The sequence below is a fragment of the Nyctibius grandis genome, chromosome 12 (assembly GCF_013368605.1).
Source record: "Nyctibius grandis isolate bNycGra1 chromosome 12, bNycGra1.pri, whole genome shotgun sequence".
Classification (NCBI taxonomy): Eukaryota; Metazoa; Chordata; class Aves; order Nyctibiiformes; family Nyctibiidae; genus Nyctibius; species Nyctibius grandis.
In genome coordinates this window covers 8,417,024-8,444,426 of record NC_090669.1, presented here as the reverse complement: position 1 = coordinate 8,444,426, position 27,403 = coordinate 8,417,024, and the positions used below count along the sequence as shown (strand labels likewise).

The 27,403-nt window shown below is 44.7% G+C and overlaps 1 protein-coding gene across 4 annotated transcripts in view; it reads right to left on the bottom strand.

Annotated features, from left to right (window-relative positions):
• Nucleotides 1-11,696: 11,696 nt before the first annotated feature.
• The window catches only part of ZNF423 (zinc finger protein 423), a 234,719-nt gene continuing 219,012 nt past the window's right edge, over nucleotides 11,697-27,403 (bottom strand). For all 4 annotated transcript variants that reach the window (XM_068411126.1, XM_068411127.1, XM_068411130.1 and 1 more), the window contains one exon: nucleotides 11,697-12,318. In XM_068411126.1, coding sequence (XP_068267227.1) covers nucleotides 12,289-12,318 — 30 coding nt within the window. In that variant the 3' untranslated portion in view covers nucleotides 11,697-12,288. The remainder of the gene's footprint in view (nucleotides 12,319-27,403) is intronic.

Here is a 27,403-nt window from a genome sequence, read left to right as displayed (position 1 = left end):
AGCAGGCATTGCGACATTCTGACAATTGAACTAATTTATTTTGTTGAATATTGGTCAACACTCAAATACGTGAATTCATAGGTATTCTTACCAAAAACCATAGCTTGAATTTTGTGGGCAGAGTGGTGAGCAACACTATGTCCCAAATTATTAGTCAGATCAAATGAATGTTAATTTAAAAAATGCAATTCCAAACTATATAACAAGCCCAAACATGCACAAAGATACAGATGATTGATGTGCGGTATCATGAAAGGATTAACCCCTTTTGGTTCTTAAGTTGGAATAATTTCCAAATATAACCTTTCACTTCTCAAAAGCCAAACAACTTTGCTTTAGTGAAGTGCATTGTGCAGTGAAGCCATTGTCTGTCACATTGCTTTATCAAACAAGAATGGGGGGGACAGGGAACATGTCATTCTTTCTTCCTGCAAATAAACTGTGGGGGTTTTTATTTAGGAGAAAGCTACCATTATTACAAAAAAAAATGGGAAAAAAAGATGAAAATAATCCAGCTCCTTTTCATTTGGGAGACAAAAGCCTTTCAGTGCTGCGTCCATGCGCTCTCACTACTGTTTTGACACTGTGTCAAGATGCTCCTGCTCTGCTCCAGGTCTCAGATCACAGTTGGAGTGTCTTGATACAGTGTTGAATCTGTAGTGTCAGCAAGTCTCAGAGCAGAGTCAAAGAGCCTCAATGTAGCCTCAGAGCAGGTAGAGGCAGAGAGACCTTTCCCCTAAACTGAAGTAGGCAGAGGGTGCTCAATTTTTTTTTATTTTTAATTGTTTGTTTTAACATGTTTCAACCCAGCTGCACCAGGCTCATGCTTCTAATTACTAGTCTTTCTTGCACTAAGGTATCAGAGCTAGCTCTCTCCCAGCCCTGAAGAGCTGTTAAAAAGCAGCATGGAATAATGTTAATATTTTCTTGAAAGAGTAAGCCTAGGCACAGGGACTGAGGCTCTGTGCTTTCTCAGAGCAGCTGGCACTGTAGTGAAGGTTTGTTAACAGGGCCAGACCCTGCTTTGGCGGCACGCCGTTCTGCTGTGTGACAGCACTGCTGTGCTACTGCGGGGAGAAGTGCAGGGAACCTGTGCCCTGGGACCCTGCTTTACCTGCTGATGCACTATCCTCTGCTGTTGGAGACCCATATGCAAACATGATGTCCTCTATCATAGCCTCTGCTTATATCTGCAGTCCAAAGCCCTGGCTTCCCTGACATCTATAGGAGCCTTTTCAGCAGGTTCACTGGGGGGCACAATTTTTCTTAGTCAAAGCAGAGCAGATGATTGACACAACTGCTCTTTTCAGCGAGATGGTGCCATGCGCAATCAGCACAACATAACCAGTGTGTCCAGTTAAAGTACAGTTAAAAATAGGTATACAATAAAGCAATAAATGCTCAAGATCATAGCTAATTAGAAAATTTTAAAGCCATGTGTTTCAAATTCTGTTTTTGAAAGCTGTGTAACAAAATGGCAGTAGAGACTTCAAGTCAGCATGAAATACAGCAAAATGAGAAGTGGGAAGAGGGACTTACATCCCCACAGAAAGCTGAGGCTCAGCCAGTGTTTACTATGTGCTTTGAAATCCTTGGAGTAAGATATCATTTAAAGTGCGAAGTATTTCTATTTAAAACAAAACTCACTGACTCTTGTGGTGCCTTTCTTACAGGCCCTTTCACAACAAGCAGATGGATGTTTCCTTCTCCTCTGCCCCAGCTGGCCCTCCGAGGCCATCGCACCCTTGCTGGCTGCAGAGGAGCTCTCTGACCTGTCGTGACCGTTTGCTTTCACCCACTGCAAAGAGCAGGTCTGCCCCAGCGCTCTCCGAGCTGTCTCTGGAGGTAAAAGAGAAATTAAAGACTGTATTATTGAGGCACAAATTAAAATCTTTACTGGTAGAAACCTGGTAGAAAGTCTCAGAAGAGAATGAATTATGTATTTGAACACTTAAGATTTCCTTGCCTTTATTACAGCATGGGGTCTGAACTCTGCTTTCTTCCCTGCACTTTATTACATGGTTAGAAGTCCCACAGTAGGAAACTTGCAGTTTGAATTTTGAAGCACCTATAGTGTCATACTTTTTTTTTAATATTTGTCACCAGCAGTGACGACAGATAAAAAGTGCTGGCTCCCCACAGCATGATATGCGGGATTTTTCAATAGAGCTACACAATTGCTTTTGCTAAGTGCTTGCGGGGCTCACAGTGCCAAATCCTGCAAATTTCTGCATTCAGGCCACTTTGCAGTGCTGTACCAAGGCAAGTGGTATTAAAAAAGTTAGTTGCTTGCAGGAGGGACATATGCCTAAATGGCTGATTTCCTTTTAAAGTCCTAAGCAATTGTCTGGAGATATTTCTGCAACTCAATTCAATAATTGTAGCACTTAAGAGGTGGCCAAAACTTCTTGTGTCACTTACAATTTGTTCTGTGTTTTGCACACAGTTTTAGAAAAAAAAATTATTTTTTCAGTTCTGAAGTTTGCTGGCCAAGGAAGTCCCAGAAGCAATGTCACCAGTCGTGGTGACATTCTATTTATGGACTGCTGCTTCCTGTTCTTCTCCTTTATTGTCTTTCATTTGTTTTTATCCTTAATTTCTAGGAGTATCATTGTTCATACCCCAGCCCCAGATCACTATTATGGTGTAAATTATTTCATGTGCACAGCAATGCTAAGTGTGTAATGGTTACACCTGAGGTATCGGGGGGGGTTTGTATCTCCTGTCTTATTCACAGGTCAATTAAAAGGCTGATTAAACCCCAAAAGTCTATGATGATAATTGTTGGAAATAGGCTGGGATGATAATAGGTTTAATGACTGCTAAAGGAGTCATTGGGATGCGTGTCTCTCAAGGAGCCTGAATGGCACTTTAAGAGCTAGATTCATCCTGGGTGTTGGTTGTTGACTTTAATGGTATTACTCCAAAATCTGATTTGGATCAACTTACAAAATATTGCAGATAGGACAAATAATTTTAAAAGGAAGTCTCTGATGAGCTTTGGTGTCTCTCTTAAACTACCCTATTCAATGCCAACTCCTCTGGTACAAATTCTGCCTGTACAGCTTGAAGTAGCTCTATAAGGTGGGAATTCAGTGAGGGTTTTATATTTTTATACATTTTTTTTTCCTAGCATAGCAGGAAACAAATTCTATATAATAACTAGAAAATGTAGGCCGAGACCATCCTCTGCACAGGAAATTTCACTCAGAGGGCTGGACACCCAGCGAGGTCCTATTCACAGACGTCTCTTTGTATTTTTCTGCCTGGAACCAAAGAAGGGGATTCATGCCAAAACCCTGCAGGATATGGAAATCTATCGGCTGTTCTGTGCTTCTGCATGTCTTTCAAAGTGGCTTCTGATTTGGGGAGCCCTAAATTAAGATCCATGGGCTTGGGGGTTTTAGGGTTGTTTTTTCTTTATAAGGACTCAAAACCTGCAGCTGCGATTCAAATAGGAGTCAGAAACACTCACTACCTTTGAAAAACCCCTGACATTTCATTCCTCATGCTGAGGACCCAGAACAGCAAAAATTTAGACCAAAATGATTTCTCCAGGCTAGTCAGTATTAGAGAACAGTGCAGAAGTCAGAAAACCCTTGCTGCTGGTTCTCAGTCCGCATGCACTGCCTAGGCTTGGAAAGGCTATAAGGTTATAAATCTTTCAGTGGAAACAATTCCTGCTTCATGCCATCAACACTGCCTAAAGACATCTGCGTAGGGCATCTCTAGAGGAGGCTCCCATTACTAGACCTATGCAGAAGAATAATGAGAAACTTGCGTCCGGTTTGAAAGACATTAAGGAGTCTCTTGGATACAAAATATTTGTCCAATGCCCTTATGGGCAAAGTAACATACAGCTCAGCTGGGGAGCTCTGGCAGAACAGGATGCACCGATAGGTCTCGAAAAAGGAACAACACGCAGCTCTGCAAAGAAGGAGTCGTATTTTCAGGCCCAGTTTGCAGTTCTGGTGCTTACATGTGTCTGTATTGCTTTGAACATATAGTTTCCAGCACCTACTTCTTCTCCATTTGTTCCAGTGGGGTTTCACATGCCATGGGGGTATTCTGGATTCCTCACTGGTTCTTCTCTCATTTTGTGTTTCTATCCTCAATAACATTTTTAACAAAAAAATTATATTTTTCAGCATCTTAAATGAACTGTAGACATATTGACTGTGTTTTCCTCTCCCCTCTCTCTGGATTTCTCTCTCATACACAAATATATTTCAGGGTTTAGGGGTTGGTTCCCCCCCGCCTCCCTGAGCTTGGTGCATCATTGAGCTAATGATGCACAGTCAAGTTATCCAGCATCATTAGATTACCTAAGGCTCTGATCCTAGTGTGCCTTACATATGTGAATGTTTAACTCCTTGAAGTCAAGGGAAATGGTTGTGTACATATTTGCAGTGCAACATGAAAGAAGATGCACTTTTCTGGCAGTTCCCAGAAAGCAAAGAAAGCTGGAGTATTCTTTGATGTAATGTACCAGTAACTGGAATTACTCTGTGAAATGAAGAATGGAGGGCAGGGATGACTCTGGACTTAATTTGCATTTTATGCTCTATTATGGTGCAGTAAGAGAAGGAAAGTTAGCATTCCTGTTTGCTAGTACAAACACATCACATCTCCCAGCAGAGGTTGCCTCCCCTCCCAAGTGGGGTGCCAGATATCTCAGCTTCCTCTTTTCTTATGTCCTTTCATCAAATAATCAATTTGCAACCTTAAAAAAATTTACAAGTGCAGAACTTCCCATTCTTCTTGTTCCTCTGCCCACTGTCAGACAATCCTTCTCAAGACACACCAAAACCAGCAGATTCTTCTGCATCAGCCTTACTCTTACCACACGGTCGCCGTACGAGCACTGGCAAACTGTAAATCCGGTGGCCCAGGCAGGTGCCACTGCTGGGGGTGTGGGGAAGGGTCAAGGGAGGGAAATGTAGAAAAGGCAAAAAGAGAGATCTGGAATTTGAAAATAATAATCCACCTAGCCAGGGAGCGATAAGAAAACTCCAGGTTTATCTAGTAATAGGAACAGCTGGTACAAACCTAGAACAGCCAGGAAACCACGTACATGGCTTCGCTCAGTGGAGAGCCTTCCTGGCACTGCTTTGCACTGGCCCTGTGCTTGCACCCGCACACACCCTCGGCTTCAATGCTAAACCAGAGAGAAAGGTGGGATTTTATTTAAACACAATTGCTCTTGGCACCATCACAGTAATTATCAGGCCAGTTAGGGAGAGAGAGACAAAACTAATTAAGCTCATGCACTGCATCCACTGGCCCTACAACAGTCAGGTATTGCCCCCCTTCTCCTTTCAGTCTGTCCACTTCTTTTTCCACTGTCTGTACACCAGACCTCATTCTGCTCTCAGCTGAGGCCTCATCTTCCAGGTTTGAGTGTCTTAGCATTGAGGATATACATTGTAATATAAAGTATTGCATATTTATTAGGAATTATGCAACACTTGATCAAGTCTTAAACCACAAGAGCCCTCATGAAGAAAAATGCTTCTGGGCCCTACTTTGGGTGAAATCCTGTCCTTCCCCATTAGCAACCCAAATTGTTTCTGCTACATGAGGCTGATGGGAGCTCTTGACCATTTCTTTAGCACCATTACAAAAGCATTACCTGAGCTCATCTGCACACTTCCTTAACCCTCCCTCTATGGCAGGCTTGAACTCAGATACTTTGTGAATAAACCAGAAAATGTACACAGTAGAAGCTGTATCTTTTGCAAATGGCATGTATATTTTATAGCTTTCATGCATAGAAGCCAATTTCTTGAGGAACAGTGCCTATAAATTGCAACCGAAAGAAGATGATGCACTTATTTATTGCATTGCTTTCAACCAGCAAAAAAGATGTTCTCTCTCTCTTCCTCCCCTTTAAACTAAAGGCTGGGTAAAGAAGAGCCCAGCACCTCAGGGACAAGGCTTCAGCACACGCAGCTTGGAGGGCTCGTTTGCTCGCTCGTTTATGGTGAGGAAAGGATCACGCTGGGGGCTAGGTACCTCTTCCAGTCATGTAAAACTGAAGACACAGATAAATATATTCTTTTTAAGTTCAAAGCAAGATTTTAGTTGGTACTAAAAGATTTTGGGGCTAAAGATTTTTTCAAAAGGCGATGCGTCATTTAGCAGGATTTCTCTACTCACGGAGGAGTCCTGCAATGCACTAGCTGTCTAGTCCCTGCTTCCCGAGGATACTGTCTGTGCTGTACAGGGTTTTAAACGCCAACACGCATTTGGGAATGTCAGGAGAAGCAAAATCCAGAAAACCTAGTCTGTACATTGTCCCACAACCCAGTAAGCACTCTGCATTGCCTCCAGCCTGCTGGAGCAGTGGACACCACTGTGCTATAAATACAAAGTAGTAACAACCACCTATGAGTAAAATTGTGAAAATACTTTCACGACATTTCTTTACCTGGGGGCTTTGGTGTCCCTAAAGCCCTCAGAACAAGGCTTGAAGCGTAACATTTCTCACAGGACAGCTTGTGTCATCCACACAGAAATGGGGTGGCAAAAACCCCAGCCGGCAAGGCTGCTGTGGGGGCTGGGTGGTGGCCGAGACCCCCGCCTGCTCTCCACCGTGGCTCCTGCCTCTGCCTCTGGCCCACCCGGCGCATCAGCTCAGCTCTCATCCAGCAGAAAACTAACCCGCTTCAGAAAACAAAAAAAAGTTTTGATTTTAAAAAAAAAAGCTCCAAAGAGACGCAGCAGCAGCACGTCAGCCTCCTTGCTGTGAGGGGAGGCCGAGGCAGAAGGCACCACAGGAGGATGGGGGTGGCCCAGCAGCCCGGGGAGGCCGAGGGGCCCCTGCCGCGGCTCAGCCCAAGGGATGGCGGGCGCCCACCTCCCTTCACACTGCGGGGAAGGGAGTGTCTCAGCACGGCTCCGCCATTTCTGCTCGTGGCCGCAGCCGAGCCTTGCCCCCTGCCCTCCCCGGCCCGCTGAGGCAGCACGGCCCAGCGCGAGGCCTGGGCCCTCTCTCTTCCCCAGCGAAGTGCCGGGCGAGGCGCAGACAGGCCCCAGCGCTGGCCACGGCGGCAGCGTCCCCAGGCACGTGGCCCCTCTCACAGGCCAGGAGGCCCCGCGTCCCCCCTACGTCCTCCCCGCTGGCGGGAGGCTGCGGGGCCGCGGGCTGGGTCAGCGGCGCTGCGTGGCGGAGCGGCCGCCTGCCGTGAGGACGCAGATGGCCGGGGATGGCAGAAGGACAGGGACAGCCGCGGAGAGCAGCGGGGCAGCGCGCTGCCAGCTCGGGGAGGGGTGGCCGGCAGGACAGGCAGAGCACGGAGGTGCAGGGACGTTCCCTGCCGGCACTCCGCTCCCAAATGAGGGGCCAGGACCCCGTGCAAGGTGCCACACCAGCGTGAGGCTGGCCCTGGGCCCCCTCCTCCCTGGCACCCCCAGGACATTGGGAAAATGCTTCGCATTTTTCCTCAGAAAAGGACAATCTCATGTGGTTAAATTGCAGCTCGCTATTAGGGCAGTGAAGACTGTACTTTGTTAGCAATCTTGTAGATGATGCAGTAATTAGCTTGTCTTTCTCTTCGGGTGCTTGGTGTTTCTCCTTTGGACACCTCCTGTAGTCGGGCAGTCTCCCTCTGTCACCTGATCTGCTAAGCCTCCAGAAAGTAACAATAATTCACAGATAAATAAATCAAAAGGCAAGCCCTGGCTGCCATTTGCAGGAGAGCTATCTTAAAGTTGTGAGGATGACAGAAATTTTGTGAAGACAGGTAAAACTAAGAACAAACAATTTCACAAGAGGCAAAAATGGGGAGAAAAGAAAAAAGACAAAGCGATGAAGGACAAGGTCGTGCTCTCATCAGCTCCAAAGCCCAATGGCTGCTGCAGCTCCCGCCACCTGGGTTTCTGTGGTCATACATGTGTTGTGCTCACATGCTTTCGTCCATGATAGAACTTGCAGGGTGCTGTTCTTAATCCAGCTAACTACTGCCAGCGTACCACAGGGATACGGTACCCCCAGGCCTCTGCTCCTCTGTCAAATGCACCTAAAGCTGGTCAGCTGTTCTGATGGAGTGGAGAAGGGATTGCAGAAACCTCACTGCTTTAGGGCATGGGCCAAAATGCGGAGAGCACTTATGTAGACCAGGGAAAAGCCTTCACTGCCCCTACCAGAGAGTGATTTACACATGTTAAAAGCCAGACAAACACACACACCAAAACCCAATCTGCTCTTAGACATTGGTAGGATCACAGAATCACAGAATCACAGAATGTTAGGGATTGGAAGGGACCTGGAAAGATCATCTAGTCCAATCCCCCTGCCGGAGCAGGATTGCCTAGACCATATCACACAGGAACGCGTCCAGGCGGGTTTTGAATGTCTCCAGAGAAGGAGACTCCACAACCTCTCTGGGCAGCCTGTTCCAGTGTTTGGTCACCCTCACCGTAAAGAAGTTTTTCCTCATATTTACGTGGAACCTCCTGTGTTCCAGCTTGCACCCATTGTCCCTTGTCCTGTCAAGGGATGTCACTGAGAAGAGCCTGGCTCCATCTTCATGACACTTGCCCTTTACATATTTATAAACATTAATAAACATTAATGAGATCACCCCTCAGTCTCCTCTTTTCTAAGCTAAAGAGACCCAGCTCCCTCAGCCTCTCCTCATAAGGGAGATGTTCCACTCCCTTGAGATGTGTGCCTGGGACACAGGATGTGCGGATTCACTGCAATGGAAATGGCCACCTTCCATTAACTCTTCTGGAGGGAAGGAAGGTTGCGGAGGGACGTCCCCCTTGGCCCCCTCACCCCTCTGATTTTTCCCTTTCACATTCGCTCTGAGCTGCTGCCCAATGGGGTGACCATCCCCAGCCCACTCAAAGATGCTCCAGCACGCAGTGACCAGTCACTCACTCCCTCAAATGGTCCCCAAACTTCTTTTCCCTCCCTTTCTTTTGGAGGCAATGCACTAAGCACTTGCTTTTGCCAAGACACTAAGGCACCTGGCCGAAGGCAGTGACCCCTTGCTGAAGGTGATAGATCAGACAAGTATCTACAGAAGCATTGAATAAAACAATGTGTAAAGCTGACTATGTAGACAATGTATCACCTGTAGGTACTGGTTGCTACTTCTTGACTAAATATTTCAACGCTTTTTGGAGGTGTGGGTACGTAATGAAGCTAAATGCAAAGATCATTCAAAGCATAAGGGCTAACAGACTGGACAGCGCAAATACAAGTCCTTTGTTAATCCGTTGTTAATATGAAGTTATATTTCAGTATTTGCCTAAACTTGGAGATATTAAATATATCTATATCTATACGATATTTCTTTAGACATTTAAAACTCTTTTTCATGGTTTCCAACACTGTACTGGCCCTAATGCCACTCAAATCATAAAGTGAGTCTGCCTCAGCAAGAATTTTGGCAATTCTGGTCTGCACTTACCTGTGAGTCTTTGTGTCGCCCGCGCCTTGAGCAGCCTGTGCCAGCCTGTGTCTGCAACCACACAGGAGCTGCGAGTTACACAGATAGGCGGGGAAACATTACAGGGATTACTGAAAGGCTCCAACCCATCTTCAGCGTGTTGTAGCTGCTGAAATACAGGTGCCTTTGGAGGCAACATTTTTGACTGTTTACCAAATGCCTTTTGTAGCACTTATTGGCCACTAAGAAAAAGTGGCTGAAACCTCAAACATGTACCAGAAACTGTGATATTACCTTTCTCCACCTGCAGTTAGGCTCTGTTTTCCCTAGGAGCTTTTAACAGATACAGGAACTATATATACTACGCTGGCGAAGCACTCCCTGGTGTGATGGCAGCTATGCCCGCAAAGCTGTGTTTTGTACCAGCGCAGGGCTGCTCTGCCCCCGCTCCCAGGTGGGACAAGCGGCACAGAAAAACCAGTCACAGGGGAACCACCAAAGTCCCCAGGTTGTGCTGCAGAGCTCTGCCACCCAGCGCCCTGGCTGCTGCAGCCCGGCGGGGCGAAGCTCAGGCCTTGCAAAAAAGGGTCAGACAACAGCGCTGTGTCCTGGCGTAGGCTAAGGACCAGCTCTGGGAGCTGCAGGTGTCCAGCGTGTTGCAGATGCAGCTCCATGGCAGAGGCAGAAGAGCGGATGGCTCTCCCTCTGCTTCCTTGCAGTAGCTTTTACCCCTGCACCCAAACTGGGTTTCTTTGGCCCCTAAGGAAGCAGACACCAAGACAGCAGCATCCCTTGCCATGGTGTGTGCTGTGATTGTAATAATGACTGTTCATATGGGCCTGGTTATAGAAATGGATCATCAAACAATGATCTTGTTGTGTGACAAGTGAGCTAAGAATTATCTAGATGAAAACAGAACTGTCCTCTTTGGAATTAAGAAAAGTCATTCCTAGGTTTGATGTGTTAGAGTTCATAAATTTATCACAAATAAAAATTTTGAGCCTAAACTCTTTCTGACTGTCCATGCAATGCTATTTCAGCAGAATAACTGGCAAAATAAAAAACATATCTATCATTTGCCCCAAATGGGACATTACTTCAGTTTTTTGAGAAAGCTGAAACTTCTCTCAAGCTAGAACTAGCACCTGCTCCGGTGCTTCCTGCTGTAGGGATGGTCCTACTTTGGTTATGCCCAGTAGTCTTCCCTTACATGCAGTATGTCCCACTGTCTTGAAGGAGCCACGTGTACACAACATGACTATCAACATCAGCAGGAACTGAAACGTTGAAGACGTCATCTGCAGAGTCAACAAGCTGTGCCCTTGCACTTTCTAATAAACTCACTGTATAAATTAATTTGGGCTTTGACTACACGTCCTTGAAAACATTTTTCCTACGAAATATCCCTTACATGCTCCAAGCCCAGACACAGCACAGTGACAACCACTTGTGCTCTAGTTCAGTGCAGTGACTTTGAAAGGCTCCAACTGTGCATGTTCCTATGGCACAGTCCTGGAAAGCCTTTTCATTGTGGGAACGGGTAACCACATCATTTCAGCTGTCACAATGGCTAAACATCTTTCATGATGATTATGATTCATTCAAGCAGGAGATATCATGAGAACTGCATCTCACTAACTTTGCAAAGGTGTCCATGGTCCTTAAAACGACTGTTTCTCTGACTGGAGATATAACGTACCTCATTACCATATGATATGTTTAAAAAGAAAAAAAAAGCCTGCTAATTAGCTCTGTTAGGCTACATGATGGCAGTTTCAAGTGTCAGAAGTATGGCAGTTACATAGAGCTACAACACCTGTGGGCCTAGAAGTCCACATGCTTGAAATATACAGCCTCCTACAAAGGTCCCCGCGGCCTGCTCCCATATCCGCGCATTTGTATACAATCCAGAAAGCTATATTTTTTGTTTTGAAACAAAGAAGCACAGAGACAGGGTCAAGGCAGCTATAGACCAGCCCCCCTCCATTCTTGTTGATTTGAGTTAAAGAGCATTATAGGCTAGCAACACCTTTTCGTGCCCAGATTCACAGAAGATGTTCTTACCTCACCTCAACCTACCATGGGAGCCTGGGAGGTGCATCCAGGAGCAAGAACAACGCCAGATGCGGGAACGTGGCTTTCGCTTTCTCCCAATCTTCCTTCCTCCTGGGGCGCAGAACACTCTCTGCCGTCGGGTGAGCCATCCCTTTGTGATTCACACGCACCAGCCAGCAGCGGTGATGCAGCGTGTACTGACAGACAGACAACCGCTGACGCTAAGCTCGTGTATTCCCTTTATTGAACTGTACTAGTTATTGCAATCAGATTAAGTCACATTTATAAAGCAGACCATCCAGTTGCACTGAAACCGATTATATTCATTACATAGTTTTAATCACTGTCCGGTGAACTGGCAAATCCAATCAAAGCATTAGTCTTTAATTAAAAAATTAAAAAGAAATATTCGGACAATAGCCAAGCAATCACATCACAATGCACAATTACCTAAAATTGCAATTAAAAAGCAGTTAACAAAAAAGAAAAAAATCACACCTAATCTTTAACTATCAATATAATACAAGAAGCAACAAAGGGCAACAGCATCAAAGCAGATTTATCTAACACTATAAATTCAGTCAGAAGCAGAAGCTCTAAAGTACACTAGCTGAAGCAGGACAATAAAAAATACTGAGCATGGAATACTTTTAATCTCTTCCATTAATATTCATTTCCAGCTGCTTATAATAGCAGCGCCTCATGGCCAAATCATTAGAGTTTTACATCTGGGTTGCAAATGACACTTTGATTGGATGTAATGTTCAAATGGTCCTCCCCACTGTGCCACCGTCAAGTCTTCTGCAGAGAGGTGTCCTGTAGTGCCAGTGGCTCACTGTGCGTGCTGGCTCAATGTGTGGTTCTGGAAAGACGAAAAAAGGAGACATGCATGAGGGGCAGAATAATAGAAAGCATGCCCATACCCTCCTACTCAGTACCATTTATGCAGAGCTCAACATAAAAGCTTCTCAATTATTACAAAACAAAATGCAATAAAGAAAAAGTACTCATAAGTAACAGCTGCCAATATGACACATTTGCTTTGTTCTGACAGATCTGTTAATGCTGGCATGAACTTAGAAAAAAAACATGCTACAAGCCAAGTACAGCCGTGAGGGTTTCTTTTTTTTTTTCCAATACGTATTAAGAAAGTGGTAACACCTCACGGGCAAAAACTGCCTTTAGGGATTCCCTTAATCGTAACAACTAAAAAAAAATAATCTGAATCGCGGGGGAACCCTTGCCATATTTTACTCTTTTATTCTCACTAGTACCGGGTGCAAGTACTGGCAGCAAGAGACACCAGATTGTGACACACACTTCTCAGGCCAAGAAATACTTCGGCAATAACAGCTGAACCGCCAGTTCAGGCACCAGGGTAATACACCCAGCAGAAAAAAGGCTGGACATGTAACCCAGAAGTTAAATCTCTTTAAAGAATAGACTTTGCTCTACACATTTCCTTCAGCAGTTTAGAGTCGTTTTTGTTCCCTTTTTTCCTTTTGGTAGATTTGTGATAGCCTCATGTCCACACAGGATCTCGCACCCGAGCATGCTGACCTGTCTTGCCATTTTGTGCAGCAGCCAATAAATTGTGAAGCCAACCTTGGAAGCGTATTTTTAGAGCACTAGCAATTCACCTACATTTTGTGTGCTGACTGAAACCCCAGTCCTACATATAAGCTCAGCTTTATTTATATGATTATTCAACTATGTGCACAACTAGAGATGTGCTTCATGATGAGCTTTTCTTGAGCTGAGTCCCCAGCATCCCCAAATATAAAAATTCATTTGCATTATTTCAAGCCTAGGCAATTTTACTAGTCTCCATCTGCCTAACAACAGAGCGGGGCAAGTCTGCCAGCTTGAAGAATAAGTTTTTAAACACAGAATGAATTTTAAATCTAATTATTTATTTACAATGACGAAGCTTTAAAATAAAGTAAGATACGTTAACTTTTCATAAATCATCTGGTCCTTCTACACTGCCCACAGCTACATCTTGGTCAGGAAAAAGCGTGATCCTCTGCTTTATCCAGAGGCGACGTCTCGCTAATGAAAACCATCTGTGGAAAGAGCTAAGGGGTGGCCGGCGATGCACAGGGCCCGGGGGTGCAGGCGGCGGTGACCCCGTTTGCAGGCAGGACCATTTCTGGACTGTGCACTCCCAAAACGTGACCACCAGGTGTCAGAGGTGCCGCTGAGTTCCCAAATCCCGGCAAAAGTTCTGTGCCACGCTGTGGCCAGCGGGCTGTGAGGGAACCCCGCACAGCAACGGTCAGGCTTTGACGTGCCCGGAGGTTACAGGGGTGGCAGAAGCATCGTAGCTGCCACACACCCAGAAGGAGCCCTTGTGAAATGAAATACAATCGACTGACGAAATCACAAAATCACAGGTCCTTTGTTAGCCTAACACCAGCCCTCTGAACACACCCCAGTCTGTGACGCGAAGTATTTCAGAATCAAAAACCAGAAGTACTGTGCAAAGACCTGGAAAGCTTATGAGGGGATAAAGCTTTATACTCAAATAACAGCAAGTGAATCGACAGTTGAAACGACTTTGCTTTTAGACAATTTAACATCAGCAAAAAAAATCCAATGGCTTTTTACTTTGCTATACACGGACATTTCCCAGTCTTAAGAAGGAATGGCCTTTGCAGTGCTGGATGTTATTCTCAAATCAAGTAACGACTTTATGGAACAGGACGAATGGAGCCCTACAAACACAAGGGCAGCACTGACAACAAGCTTGTCCACTAAACCTAAGTGGGAAAGCATGAAAATGTCAAAGAATGCACAGGCCACCCTGTGCTCAGACACACTCCTCAGCGTTTTAACAATGGCATTCCTAGTACACTTCATTACAGTTCTATTTTTAGGTCATTCTGAATATCAATTAAAAAAGCAAGAGGTTTGCCATCTTCAAATTGAAGGAAGGGCTATTCGTGGTAGACAAATCCATACTTATTTAGGCAGTGTCATTTAAAAGATAATGCACAATCAGCACTAGATGCATGACGCATGGTCTACAGTCAGGGAACATGATTTCAGACTTGTATGGCTGCTGCATTGATTACACCAGGCAGGTCAATAAAGGAATGGTATGTGGCTCTAAATCTGATAATGAAACTTTCATTGTGAGCCCTCCCTCCTCAAACATAGGTTAATAATATGTTCTGAACACTCCTAATACAACGAATATACTGGGTTTGTGAGCAGAGTTTACACAAAGAAACAGATTATACTCAAATCTTGCAGCCATTCAGAGCTGGGTCAGACAGAAGCTGAGAAACTAGCTGTGCCATAGGGCTATCAGTTCAAAAAAAATAAAATACACATTTTTCATATGCAAATCTTGATTTTGTCTTAGTATCTTGGGAATGTACTATTTATTCCCTTTGCATGCATTACTGGGAATCAATACGCTGACTAGACCCTGGACCACGCAGTTAATAAATAGAGCCACATTTTATATAGGACCTCACAAACACACCTGTAATGCCTACACACACAAGAGCCTGTGTGCACCGAACCCTTCCCCTGCCTTTCAGAGAGCAGACCCTGCACAAGCCATGTGCACAAATGTGTGAGTCCTGCACACCCAAGTGCTGGTGAACACCAGACCACCAGGCTTCTGCATGTGCAAATACTGCATGACCACCACTGGTGTGTGTTTCAAAGACCCACAAAAGCCTGTCTGTATCCTCTGCATCCAGTACAGGCTTTTCACCTATTAAAATGTATTTCAGACCACACAAACGCACGCTCCACAAAAAGTCTGGCAACCTCTGTCTCCTATTACTAGCAACCGTCATGCCTGTCTTCTTGCTTCTACTCCCTCTGTGTGCAGCTCATTGGAATTGTGTTTTGCAGATGTCAGAAAGTATCCGAGATGTTCAGTGCTTCTGTCTCTTCTCTCACACGTTTTGCGTGTTTGAGCCATGCTTTATCAAATAACTTTAACATTAGGCACCTCTGTGTGCCCACAGACACAGAAAATGCCCCTGATGACCTGACTTTTGGTGCAATTGCAAAATAAATAAATCCTGGCATTAAGAATGCCCCATGTCTTCGCAGAAATAGCTTTCAGCCTGGTGCTACACTGGGCTGTTCCAGGCGGCAGAAGGAAACCATAAAGGCCAGAAGGGAGCAAGAGTTTGGAAATGTACCACTACGGGAATGCCTCTGCTCAAGTAGCCTGCTGCTGACTAATGAGGAAATTTCACCCGCCTTTCCAGCAGGAGGGGGCTGGCAGGAAACAGCTCGGGCGTGATTTTTCAACTCTAGAAGTTATAGTTAAAAAAAAAAACCTTAATGGCGATTTGCAAAGGAAAACAGAGCAGCCACAAAAACGAAGCCTCTCCAGGCATGCTCCTGTGTGTGTTTGCACATGCCTACCTGCACACAAGGCCATCCATACACGTATGCAGTTGGGGGCTGGCAGGAGGCAGGACACAATTTGGAAGCTGAACATTAAAAATGGTTCTTCGCAGCTCCTGTTAGGCCCCCTGGTTTATGCATGGCTCACAGCTGATACCCCACTGAATACATCATTCTGAGACATTATTGCAGCTGGAAAACTCTACAGCAGCACTAAGTCACCTGTCAAGATCAAGTAAGTCACAGCTTATTTATAGGACAAGGTTGGAAAATTTCTTCTTTTCTTTTCTTAATAATCATGCAAAATGGATAGCAATTCTCTTAGCCACGTCAGTGGGAAAAATGCAACTACCCCGAGTCTCAGGGTTGTTGCAGTGTTTAAGTGGAATTTTCTGCTGGCTACACAATCCCCGAATAAACCATTTGTGGAAGTGTCTGTGACCAAGGAACTGGGCGACGGGTTTTGCAGGAAATAAAAAGATTTCAAAGAATGGCTGATTATTGTCCGTGTAGATACTGATTGATCTCCAGATCTTCCCTGGTGACACCCCCTGCCTGCCCTCTCGATGTGGATCAAGCCGTTTGTGCAGGACATCTACAATGAATTTTTCTCTTTTTCTACATGCATTATTATGAAAACACTGGCACGACAATCTCCATTTTCAGAGCACCGTGTCAAGAAGGAAAGCATCAGGCTTGAAAGATGATCACTTACAGCAGTTCAAAGAACTCTTACAAGCTATATAAGATCGAGAGAAAAAACACACACAAAGAGGCAGCGCATGATGGAGCAAAGCTCCAAGCCAGGCAGTCAAGCTGGGAGTCTCCCACACTGCAACACCGTTCACTGCCAAGTCACAGGTGTACTACACAGGAGCAGGTGAAAAAAATAAAATGCAACTGCGAGGGGTGTGATAATGGTTTAGGGCCATAATACATCCAGTCTATAGTGCCATTGTGCATCTGTTAGGTATTTAGATATTTTGTACCAGCGGTTTAGAGGTATCCTGTCTATGTGCGTGAGCATGTACACCTAAAAGACCAGATGTTACACAGGGGTTAAGAAATGGCACAAGGCTGGTGATGCCCACCACATCGAGTGAAATTCATGAGCTTTCTCCAGTGTTACATAGACTGAGACTCTGATTAAAGATTATAAAGCCTCTCCCTCCCCTTCCAAATCCCATTAAAATGAACAGAAATTATTCCCCAAATCATTTCAATAGGAATTATGGAGGTAATAGATTCATGTGACAAACAGCCAACGTGAAACTTAACTGGTGATTAGCCACTGGGTGACCTGTGTGCGTGAGCATGCCGGGTGTTTGGGAGAGGTACTTGCTGCCCGCACATCACTACCCAGAGCCAGCTGCTCAGCCCATGCCCACCCTGGCTGTCCCCACGGCTCGGTGCCTGAGGACACCGGGGCTGCTGTGGCACTGTGAAACCACCCAGTCTGGAAACACCAGCCCCGGACTGGAAGCACCGACCTCAGGGGTGATGCATGAACACAACTGCCCAATCTTGTGATGCAGAAGGTCGTTGCTATTAATACCTGTATTTTTCCCAATGTCCAGGGGCTCCTCCAGACCCAGGCGAGAGCCCAGGTAGTTTCTCCCCCTGCCTCTCCCCACCTCCCTGCCCAGGTTTCCTCCGCCCCTTCAGGTAACGCCTGGCTCCAAGCCCAGGGATCAGGGTCTTTGCTGGAGACTCCTTGGGGCTGTGCCCCCTCCTCCCCGTTCTCTCTCCTTTGCCCCTTACGGAGTGGTGCTGGGGGGAACAAGAGCAGCAATTCCTCCATTGACTGTCAACACACGCAGCTTGCCAGACAAAAACTACACCTCCAATTCAGGTGTTGACTTGAAGCAAAGGTTCAAGTCTCACATTTGAACATATATATATAAAAAGACAAAACAAAACCTCCAAATTGCTACAAACAGAAGTTAGAGTGTCTAAATATTTATGAAATACCATCTGCAGCATTCTTTTTTCAAACAATGTTTTGCATCTTTTGAATTCAAAACGGTCCAAAAATCTCTCGGCCATTATTCCTCAACATATAGCCATAAGCACACACACGTATGTGCACAGGTACTATTTCCTTCTAACAGCAATCCGTAAAGAGCAAAATCTTTATGCCTTCACTTTATAAAGAGATTACTTTAGGCAGAGGACACAAGATGACCCTTGCTTTAGCCATCGGAGATTATGCTCTCTACAGAAAGCTGTGAGCCTTAAATTGGTGCTGCTCTAATCCTAAACTGGAGAGGCGTTCAAGGGATGCCATGACCCAGAAGAGCAAGAGGAAAAAACCTAAATTAAAAAAAAAAAGGCACAGTGAAGGGGGAGGTGGAAGGGAGAGAGAAGGGGAGAAAAGGAAAGCAAGCTTGCTTTACAGGATAAACCTATTTATTTTTATTTTAATTTCTGGTTGCCACTTTCCTTTTGCTATCAGAGCCTAAAGAAAAATCACCTTTGCACCCCCTTGCAGTTTGTATGTGCTTATTTTTAGAACAGTTTGACAATTATCCAAGGGTCTAAGACTAACAGATGGCCTGTCTTAAAGCCTCATATGTTCACTAGTTTGCACTTCTGACAAACAGTAAATGTACTCAAGAGTGTGCCATAAACAGGGCTGAATGAATACTCAGAACACAATTTAGTTAATACACTTCATTAAAACTGATAGTGGTAACCAGCGTTTCCCGTAAAACCAGGTGTTAATTCCCCTTCCAGTTGTTTCAGGTAACTCTCACCCAGTGACATTTATATGCTTAGATCCTAGTTTTTCAGGAAATATAGTATCACTTCTTTCCTTTCCCCTGGTATTTCACCCACTACATAAAATGCTTGTAACAAGTGAACTCCAAGTTATCATGGTACTCACTAAAAAAAAATTGTCAGGCAAGACAGGTTCCCATGGCCCTTCTTTATTTGAAGAATCCATTGAAACTGAGGTAGAGGCTAACGCAAGGTGGCACATCCTTTGTGAAAGGGAACGGCTGCCTGTGTTACTGCTTCCTTCATCTCTGAGCATCTGATAACTTGCCATGCGTCAGTCCCCGTGTCGGCACGCTTTGAGATGGCACTTCAACAAATGCAGCTAGGAAGCTGTCCTTTACAAGTTATTGAACCAAGAAAAAAAATAAAAATCACTTTGAGCGTCTAAGAAAATATGCCTGGAGGTTTGGTGCCAGTTGAAAAGCCAAGCCGGCTGTTTCCAATGAAAATACCGGCACCTGAGTTACCCTGACGCTTGCACGTACTGTGGGGTTACTCCGGGGCCAAATGCACCTTTCACTGGTACTGGGACACAGAAATACTTGTCCGTGCCAGGACAGAGCTGGCCCTGGCACCCCCGGGATTTCTGTACCTGCTGGGGAGGCTAAGCAGCCCCCCAGGGCGCCCACTCACCCGGGGTACACTCTGAGCCACCCCCCGAAACCTGCCCGCCTCCTCCGGCGACCAGGACCTGGCACTTCATCTGGAGTCGATGGGAAGGTTCAGAACTTGGGAAAAAAAGCCGCTTCCACACATGACCGACTAAATGCTGCTTTTTTTTTTTTTATAAATCGTTTTCTGCAGCTGGCATGTTTCTGTATTGAAGTGTAACTGCCCAGGCATTGGTCTGTAAGACCCAGGCAGACCCCGAAGCACCCCCCGCCCCGCCGCCTGCCTTTGTTCGGCACCCTGGGGGCTGTGCGGTCTGCTGCCGTGCTGCATCGTCCCAACACTGTACTTGCTCAGTTCTATCTCTACATTTACACCGCTTCTGTTAATTTTAATGTATTCTTGAATTTTGATAGGCATTTCCAGGTTATTCTGCGTTTGAAAAATTACCTTTTTATACAAATACCTTTCTTAGAGTTATTTTTCCCAGCGCCAGCCTTTTCTCACACCAGCTAAGGATTTTCTAGATGATTTATGAATTTAATTTCTCTTCTAATTCAGGTTGTTTAGTCCTAATCAGACTTTGACAACTCAACTAACATACTTCCCCCTTATCCACTTGCGACTAATAATTCTGTATCGTCAGTCTTCTAGACATGCTGTCTCTTTCTATTCTTCTCTAAAAACTCAGAGTAAACCAAGGTGAGCTATCACAAGTGAACTCCAAATGCGAGCCTAAGCCTGGCAGAGCCTCTCATATTCTATTAAATGCCTCACCTAAAAGTCTATACGCTTCTTTCAAAAACACAGGGTAAAATGCTGAAGCACAAAAGCAAACTGAAGCCTCTGGGAAAATCTCCTTACCACGGCACTTTGGAAATAAAAACCACAGGAGGATACGTTATTAAGAGATAACCGGAGTCTTCCGTTAAGAGAAACTAGCCGTAAACACACCGTGATTCACTGAGGCACCCAATGAAACCAGGGAGCTAATAATACCTGTCCCGAGGGACTGCGCGCTCCTGAGAATTTCACTCAGAAATGCAAATTTATCAGCATCCTTGTGACTTGTAGTCTACAGTATGCCATGCACAAGATCAAAATAAGCTGAGGGAAGAACCTTACACTTCCTAAATGTAAAGGGAGAGCGACAAATTTAATTACTGTTGTCAGAAGCACATAAACCCAGAATATTTTTAGAATTCCTCCTCTCCTCCCCCAGCCGCATCGTTTCTCCCCGACTGAATCCCAGAGCCATTGCTGATCCCGAGAGCAGAAAAGGGCTCGCAGCATCCCAGCACCCCACTCTGCCGAGAACACTTTGACCTCGGCTTGGTCAGCCCCTGTATTTCTGGGGAGCTGGTCCCACACGCGCCCCGGTGCTCGGCGCCACGGCCACCCCTGCGCCTCCATGGACATGGTCACCCACCTGGCATGCAGCAGCACGCCTGCCCTTCACCAGACTTTGGAGTAACCCTCCAAAGCTGTCCTAATGAATGCAAACAGCTCACTTCCAGTCTGTTTTCCAGTCTAAGCCACGCACTAATCAGAGAAAGCATCTACAGCCCACAGGTACACTCCTTTGCCTGTGCTATGCCAAAAACTTCAACACAGGACCCAGCGCAGACCTGTTTCTATCCACTAACGGGTCCTATTCACGGAAGCAATGTGTTTCAATATCATTTGCAAGAGGAAAACCATTTCCCAGGAATCCTTCTTAGGTATTCCTCTCAAAAACATGATTTGTTGATTTATTTGAAGCCTATCTGAAGCATATCTCATTAATCCCTCCTTGATCTAAAGGTAAATCACACAGCAGAAGCCAGTTAATTGTTCATTTCTGTGAGGGCTGGCATCATCATTATGGGACCCTTTGTGACTCTTCTATAAACACGAAATAATTTCCTGATTGGGTCTGTATTATAGTACCATGCCTGGCATCGCCTCACACTCATTTTCTCAAAAAATACTTAGAGAAAAAGGGAAATGCTTTACAGGGTACCTTTAGTGGTCATCAGTCAAAACGCATAGACACAAGCTTCATTGAGTGCCCATTTCCCTGGGAATATAACCCAACAAAAGCCAGGAAATTTAAAGTTGAACCTAAAACTGGCTCCTTAACTTGCCCTGCTGTTCTTCAGTATGGCAAGGGTCACTGAATGCCGTATGGTTTCTTTAGCTTTTTTTTGCTGCACCAGTTAGGTATTCCTGGTGTTAAGGACCAGGAATAAAACAGTCTCAGCCTTAACTGTGAATTTTAATGCAGACATTAACTGCAGCGCATCTTGCAGTCTTCACTTAGGCAACACCCTCCATTGAATGATGGGAGCTGCAGCTGACCCAAGCTGCTTGGGCCAAATAAGCAAGTGCAGACACAGCCGGACTTCATGTGAGCCGTGCCTGCCTGCAGCTAGGCTACAGCATGTCACAGTCCTTCTCTTGGTAATCTTTTTAAGAATTGCATTGCCATGTGTTATGGATACATTTTTCTTAGAGGCAGATAAATATTCCTGTCACATGGCACCCACATACTGCTTGGGCTGACAAAATGGCTGGTCAGTAACCTGTTGCCTTGGACGTAATGGCTGTTATTGTTGGGTTTTGATTTCAAAAGGGGCATAAAAATCTTCCAATGCAAGTCTCTCTGCTATAAAATAGCAAGGCCACAGTTTATAGAAGTACTTTACATGCCGCCCCATTAGCGTACATGCCACCAGCAGAGCAGAAATCTGCAGACAGGATTGTGCTCAGCCCACTGCCCAGTGCCTTGAGGAATTAACCCCAGAGGAGCTAGCAGTGTGAAAGAGCCAAGCAGGATTTGTTCCCATACGTAAAAGAGGGGCCAAAATACCCCCAACATGAGCTGTCTCCTCCAAGACATCACAAGACAAAACAGTGAGGCAACATTGCTGTGGTTTGTGTGTGAAACAACTGTAACTGTTAAAAAATGGGATTTTCCAGCCAGTGCTACTCCATTACAACATTGACACTGATCTCAGGAAAATCTGCCTTTTAAACAGCAAGATGCTGCATTTTAAACAATCTTGATTTCATGCAAAGACTAAGAGCCTGTGTCAGCCCCAAAGGAGGACGAATTTTTCAGAAGTAAATATGTCCTAAACCTCCTCTCTACTCCTTTTGGAGACACAGTAACGTAATGCACCGATGACAGATATGCTATACGCAGTCAAACCTCAATGCCCATGGCAATTTATTCAGGTTTAACTGTGCAACAGAAACAAAAGAGGAGGCTCGGTGGTCAGGCAGGAGCTCTCCCCCAGGGCTGGCGCGGCATGGGCAGCGCCTTGGCCGTTTCTGCATGGTGCAAAGCCGAGGTAATTTGGTTCTGCAGACGTGCTCTGCGCAGAGGCGACCTTGGGGTGTCCACACCGCCTGCCCAGGACAGGGCACAGAAGACAGACAAGATGCTCTGCAGCGCATCAGCTCAAGCACGGCTGAGTTGATAAGCTCAGGACTGCTGCAGCCAAATCTGGGCTGGCTCATGTGGAGTTGGGGTGACGGAGCCTCGCTGAACCCAAGCCGACCTTACACAAAGCCACGAGCTGTCTCTACACTGATCCCATCAGCACCTACAGTCTTATCTCTATCATCTAGATTTTTCCAACAAAGCCCCATTGCCTCATTAAGGATACACAGTTTAGTATCTTGTAAGTTATTCTATTAATGTGAAATATGAAGAAAGAAAAGAGCATTAGCAATCTGTCCATTAGTGGTTACTGCACAAGTCAGGTCACCGCACACGAGCACCCAGCCCGTGCATCAAACATTCCCGTCCCATTTTCGTTTAACATAAGCAGAAACTGCAGAACAGGCACAATCTGGAAACAAGCTGTATTCTGAATTATTTTACCTTTCTTCCTTTCCCCTCTGGTCAAAGAGAGATATAAAACTACTCTCAAAATACGATGTTAAAGCAGAGTATTAATCACGCAAACATTAGTATATGATTGAATATACTTCTCTGAAAGCAATTTCAGAAACAACAAGCAGCAAGGCTGTTCCAGGGCTTTTTTCAGGTCCCTGAAAGTAGGCTGGGCTGAAAACACCGACAACCTTCCCGACAAGAGCACGGAGGTGCAGGCAATGACGGCCCTATACACGAGCCCAGCTGCAGAAAGGCAAGTTACTGACTGACTTTCTAACTATTCCTTCTCCTTTTGCTCTTATCAAGCCCCATTTTTTCTTGACTACTCATTACTCTTGCTCTGTGTGTCTGACCTAGCAGAGCAATGAGAACAGGTAAGGCAGTGAAGAATTAGCAGGAGTCTCTCTCATGCTGTTCAAAATCACCCTGGGAAAACTGGCCCTCGGGATCGGGCTGCAGGGCAGGACCCCCGTCCTCAGCTTGGTCCAGCAGCCAGGGCTGAAACTGCTGCTCCCGCTGCCTTTCACTGGCCAAGGAGATAGACCCTAGGATTACACCCTAAATCTCTTACTCAGCAAATCAGAGGTACACGCAAGGCCTTTCAAATTTCTTCATGAAACTATTTTTCAAATTCCCTCTAACTGCAGAAGTGACGGGGGCTGCGCCAGCACCACCGCAGCAGGCAACAGCAGTGCAGCATCACTCCAGGATCTCCTGTCTGAAATTCAGGCTTCACGTCTGAAATACAACACACGCACAACATTTGTACGACTGGGGAAACACAAGACGCTTGCCATACATTTATTATCTTCCTGGGGAAATGATATAGAGGACAAAAGAGACTATATTTACTCCCTCCCCAGCTGCTTTTACAATCTAATAATTTATTTCTCCTGGACATAAATTTCAGATTTAAACGAAATCCCCGAAACCTAAAGATGCCACATGGTAGAGGCTAGGGCAGTAATTCTTGCTATTTTGGAGACAGAGTGCTTAATGAATTGCTCTGTTAACCAGTAGCCTTGTATTTCGGAAGGGGATAAGAAAAAAGAAAAGCAATTAGACTGTGGCAGACTCTAGATGCAAATACAGGCGACTGTGATTACTACCTTCATACACAGAGTTAAAAATATCTGGTTATTGAAAATTATTTTCTCAGTCCATGGGGGTTTATCTAGGTTTAGGCTGAGATGTTTATTTTTTCTGCAGCAGCCATACTGGGGGGTTCTTCTACAACATTTTCCTTACACAGTAGCTATATATCATTCACATTTCTGAAAACTGAGGCACGTTCTATGATGTAAGAAATCTCTGTAATTAGGAACAACCATATCCTCTTTCAGAAAAATAAAACGAATAAAATACATCTCCAGACCCTTCTAGTCAGCAGCTAAGATAGCAGTGTTCTTAAGGAAAATGTAAAAATGCAGGGTATAAATTCATGTTAACTGTTACAAATATATCCATCTGCTCACAGACTAACTAGTGACTGAAACTGATGAATCCACCAAAAGGTAATTTTCGAGCCCACTAGCGTCTATTCTCTTCTAGTAATAAAGTAAATGCTTTTCAATAACTGTGCTGCTTTTGAATGCCAATTTCCATTTAAGTAGGTTTTGGTTCTCTCTAAAAAAAAAAAATAAAATAAAATAAAATAGCAAATGCCTTTTCTTTCCAAAGGTCAAACTAAGCTTATAAAGAACAAGCAACATTTCAGCAAGCCAGAGAGGACAAAACTCCAATCAGATAAATGGGCTGTGTAATGATTGAGAACCACGGCTGCCTCAGGTTTCCTGAATGGGCTGTAGGATAGAATTTGGCACAAACAGTCTGATGTTGAAGCTTATACCTCTTTTACTGCAGACAAGAAATTCACTAAAATATATAAATAATGAATGTGGCTGGGGATCTCTGCTGGTACTACTGCTGGTTCTGCAAGATGCAGGAGCAGAAACATACACTGCTCCATGTTTCTGTTATTAGTGAATCCTTGTTCTCCAACAATAAACACATTTTATCTGAAGTATTTTATCTGAAATGGCTTCTGCAGCACATAGAATATAAGTTTCAGCTCTCTCAAAGTGCCAGCAAATTGCAGAAAGATAAGTTACAAAGACATACCTAATTTGCTGTGATGAATTGTGTGCATGCTTCAGTGATCAAAACTGCAGCTGAGACCTATTATATTTAATGATCTAGACATTTCTTGTGAAAACACTCAGGCATATACTGTTATGTCTGGACAAGCATCCCCGTTTTGCTCTAGGAGCAAGCAAATGAAGAGACTGAACTTCTGAAAGGATGCTGTACACCACCTTCGATGAGCTCTCTAAAACAGAGGCTGATCAAGCGCCACTATTTTCCTTAAATACTGCTTGTGTTCTGCCCTTTCCAGTGCAGCATCCCTCTTCCCCTGAGCACTGCAGCCAGTTCCTTTGGATGCTAGCGACACTTGCAGGAGGAAACGGGGCTAATGCGTGCTCAGACCCCAAACTACGTTCCACAGCAGCTACCACAGCAGAAGGAAATCAAAGGAGCTGTATTAGAGATCTCTACCCACCAGCACATAGAAAGAAAAATTGTGAGAAGACTTTTTGGAGAGAAAAGAAAACAACACAAATTTTATTTGCCTACATATTACAAAAATGTTCTGTTTCTGTTTTAAGGACTATGTCCTGCTTAGAAAGGCATGTGCTACCAAGCCGGGTAAGGCTGAGCAGTGGTACCTGGATCTGCTGTCCCTGAGGACACCATCCCTGCACACCCAGCTGTGCTGATGGCCATGCTCACAGACGTACTCCTTACAGCCCCTTTCCTCTGTGGCTCTACACAGAGCAGCAGGAAACAGGGCTTCTCACCACCCTCCTATGGGGACAGGAATTTCACCTTGTGAACATATGAAGGACTTCTGAATAAAAGGTCTGAGACTTCCAGGGTTTTACATCTGGCTCCTCCAAAATTTCCCTGCATGCATCTGAGTATATTGTTCAACCTCTGCCTTTCCAAATTTATAAAACAGGTAAAAACAATTTCAGAAAAAGTGCTGGTAAGCTTAATTCATTCATGGTTGTAAAAAACACAGATTTGCAGAGCAAAGCCACAAGGAATATTCTTGCTACCACACATTCAAGAGCTCATTTTCTCCCTCCCTGGTCAGTTTGAACTTCTTTCTATAATTCATTGTTCAGCAACAGAGCAAAACACAAGCATGTGTATTTCCCTCCAGAAATAAGGATTTCAAAGTGCTATTTCTTTCACTTGAAGAGCTGCTAAATACTATTACAGTGGTAATTTTTGATAGTGTGGTAAAGAATGAAGAAAAGGTATTTGTTAATTGTTGACATAACAGAATTAATTTTCCATCCCTAAACTTTTTCTCATGTCTCCTGTGAGCTCTGATGCAATGTTACTGACTGGCACTGCTGAAATGCCAACTTGCATTTCTCATCCTTAATTTCTCTCTAAATGTCATTAGTAATTGTTATTGCCAGACCAGAGAATGCAATCTGGTCTTTCCGAAAGAAAATCCATTTCTCATTTCTTCTCCTGTGCTTCCTCCTTTTGGTCAAGGAGGGATGTTTAACAAAGCCCGTGTGGTCTGTTTCCAAGAAGATGGGAATGCATTAATATATCTGGAGATAAAACATTCCCACTTTATTTATTTACATATAGTATGCCTGGATCTTTGTAATACCAAATTGTATGTTCAGAAGGGTCTTTAAAGCACATCTTTCAAGAACACTAATAAGTCTTAACTGAATAAAGCTAACACGTAGGGGAAGGAAACACCCTGTAATCTTTGCATACAGATTATTTTTTATCTTTATCCAGACAATTTATTATCATAAATTACTCTTTTTGGTGGGCAACAATATTGTCAAATATAAAAGCAAAAACTTTGCATGTTACGTGATTTTTCTCTCTTTCTGTTGCATGGAAAAAAAAAACCTCTTCAGTGAGATGTGTAAACTGGTCTAGCTTTGGTCTGGATTAACGTATCACCCTCATTCACCCACACAAGTGAAAACAGTTTCCACCACTAAGAGAGGAGGTGAGCTTAGACATCTGTGTGCAAAGGAAAACCTGCAAGTGTAAAAGGTTGGCTCCTTGCACGTCGTTATACATTGCACCAGCGATTTGTATAGTTCTGTGCAGCTCCTACAAAAATTTGGTCTCTAGTACTTAGAGGCAAGTAGTACCTTGGCACTTCGAGTCAATTTTAGGGATTCTGTGTGTTATGACAGACCTTTAACTGGGCTCCCCATAATCGGCACATCTTACATTTGTGTCC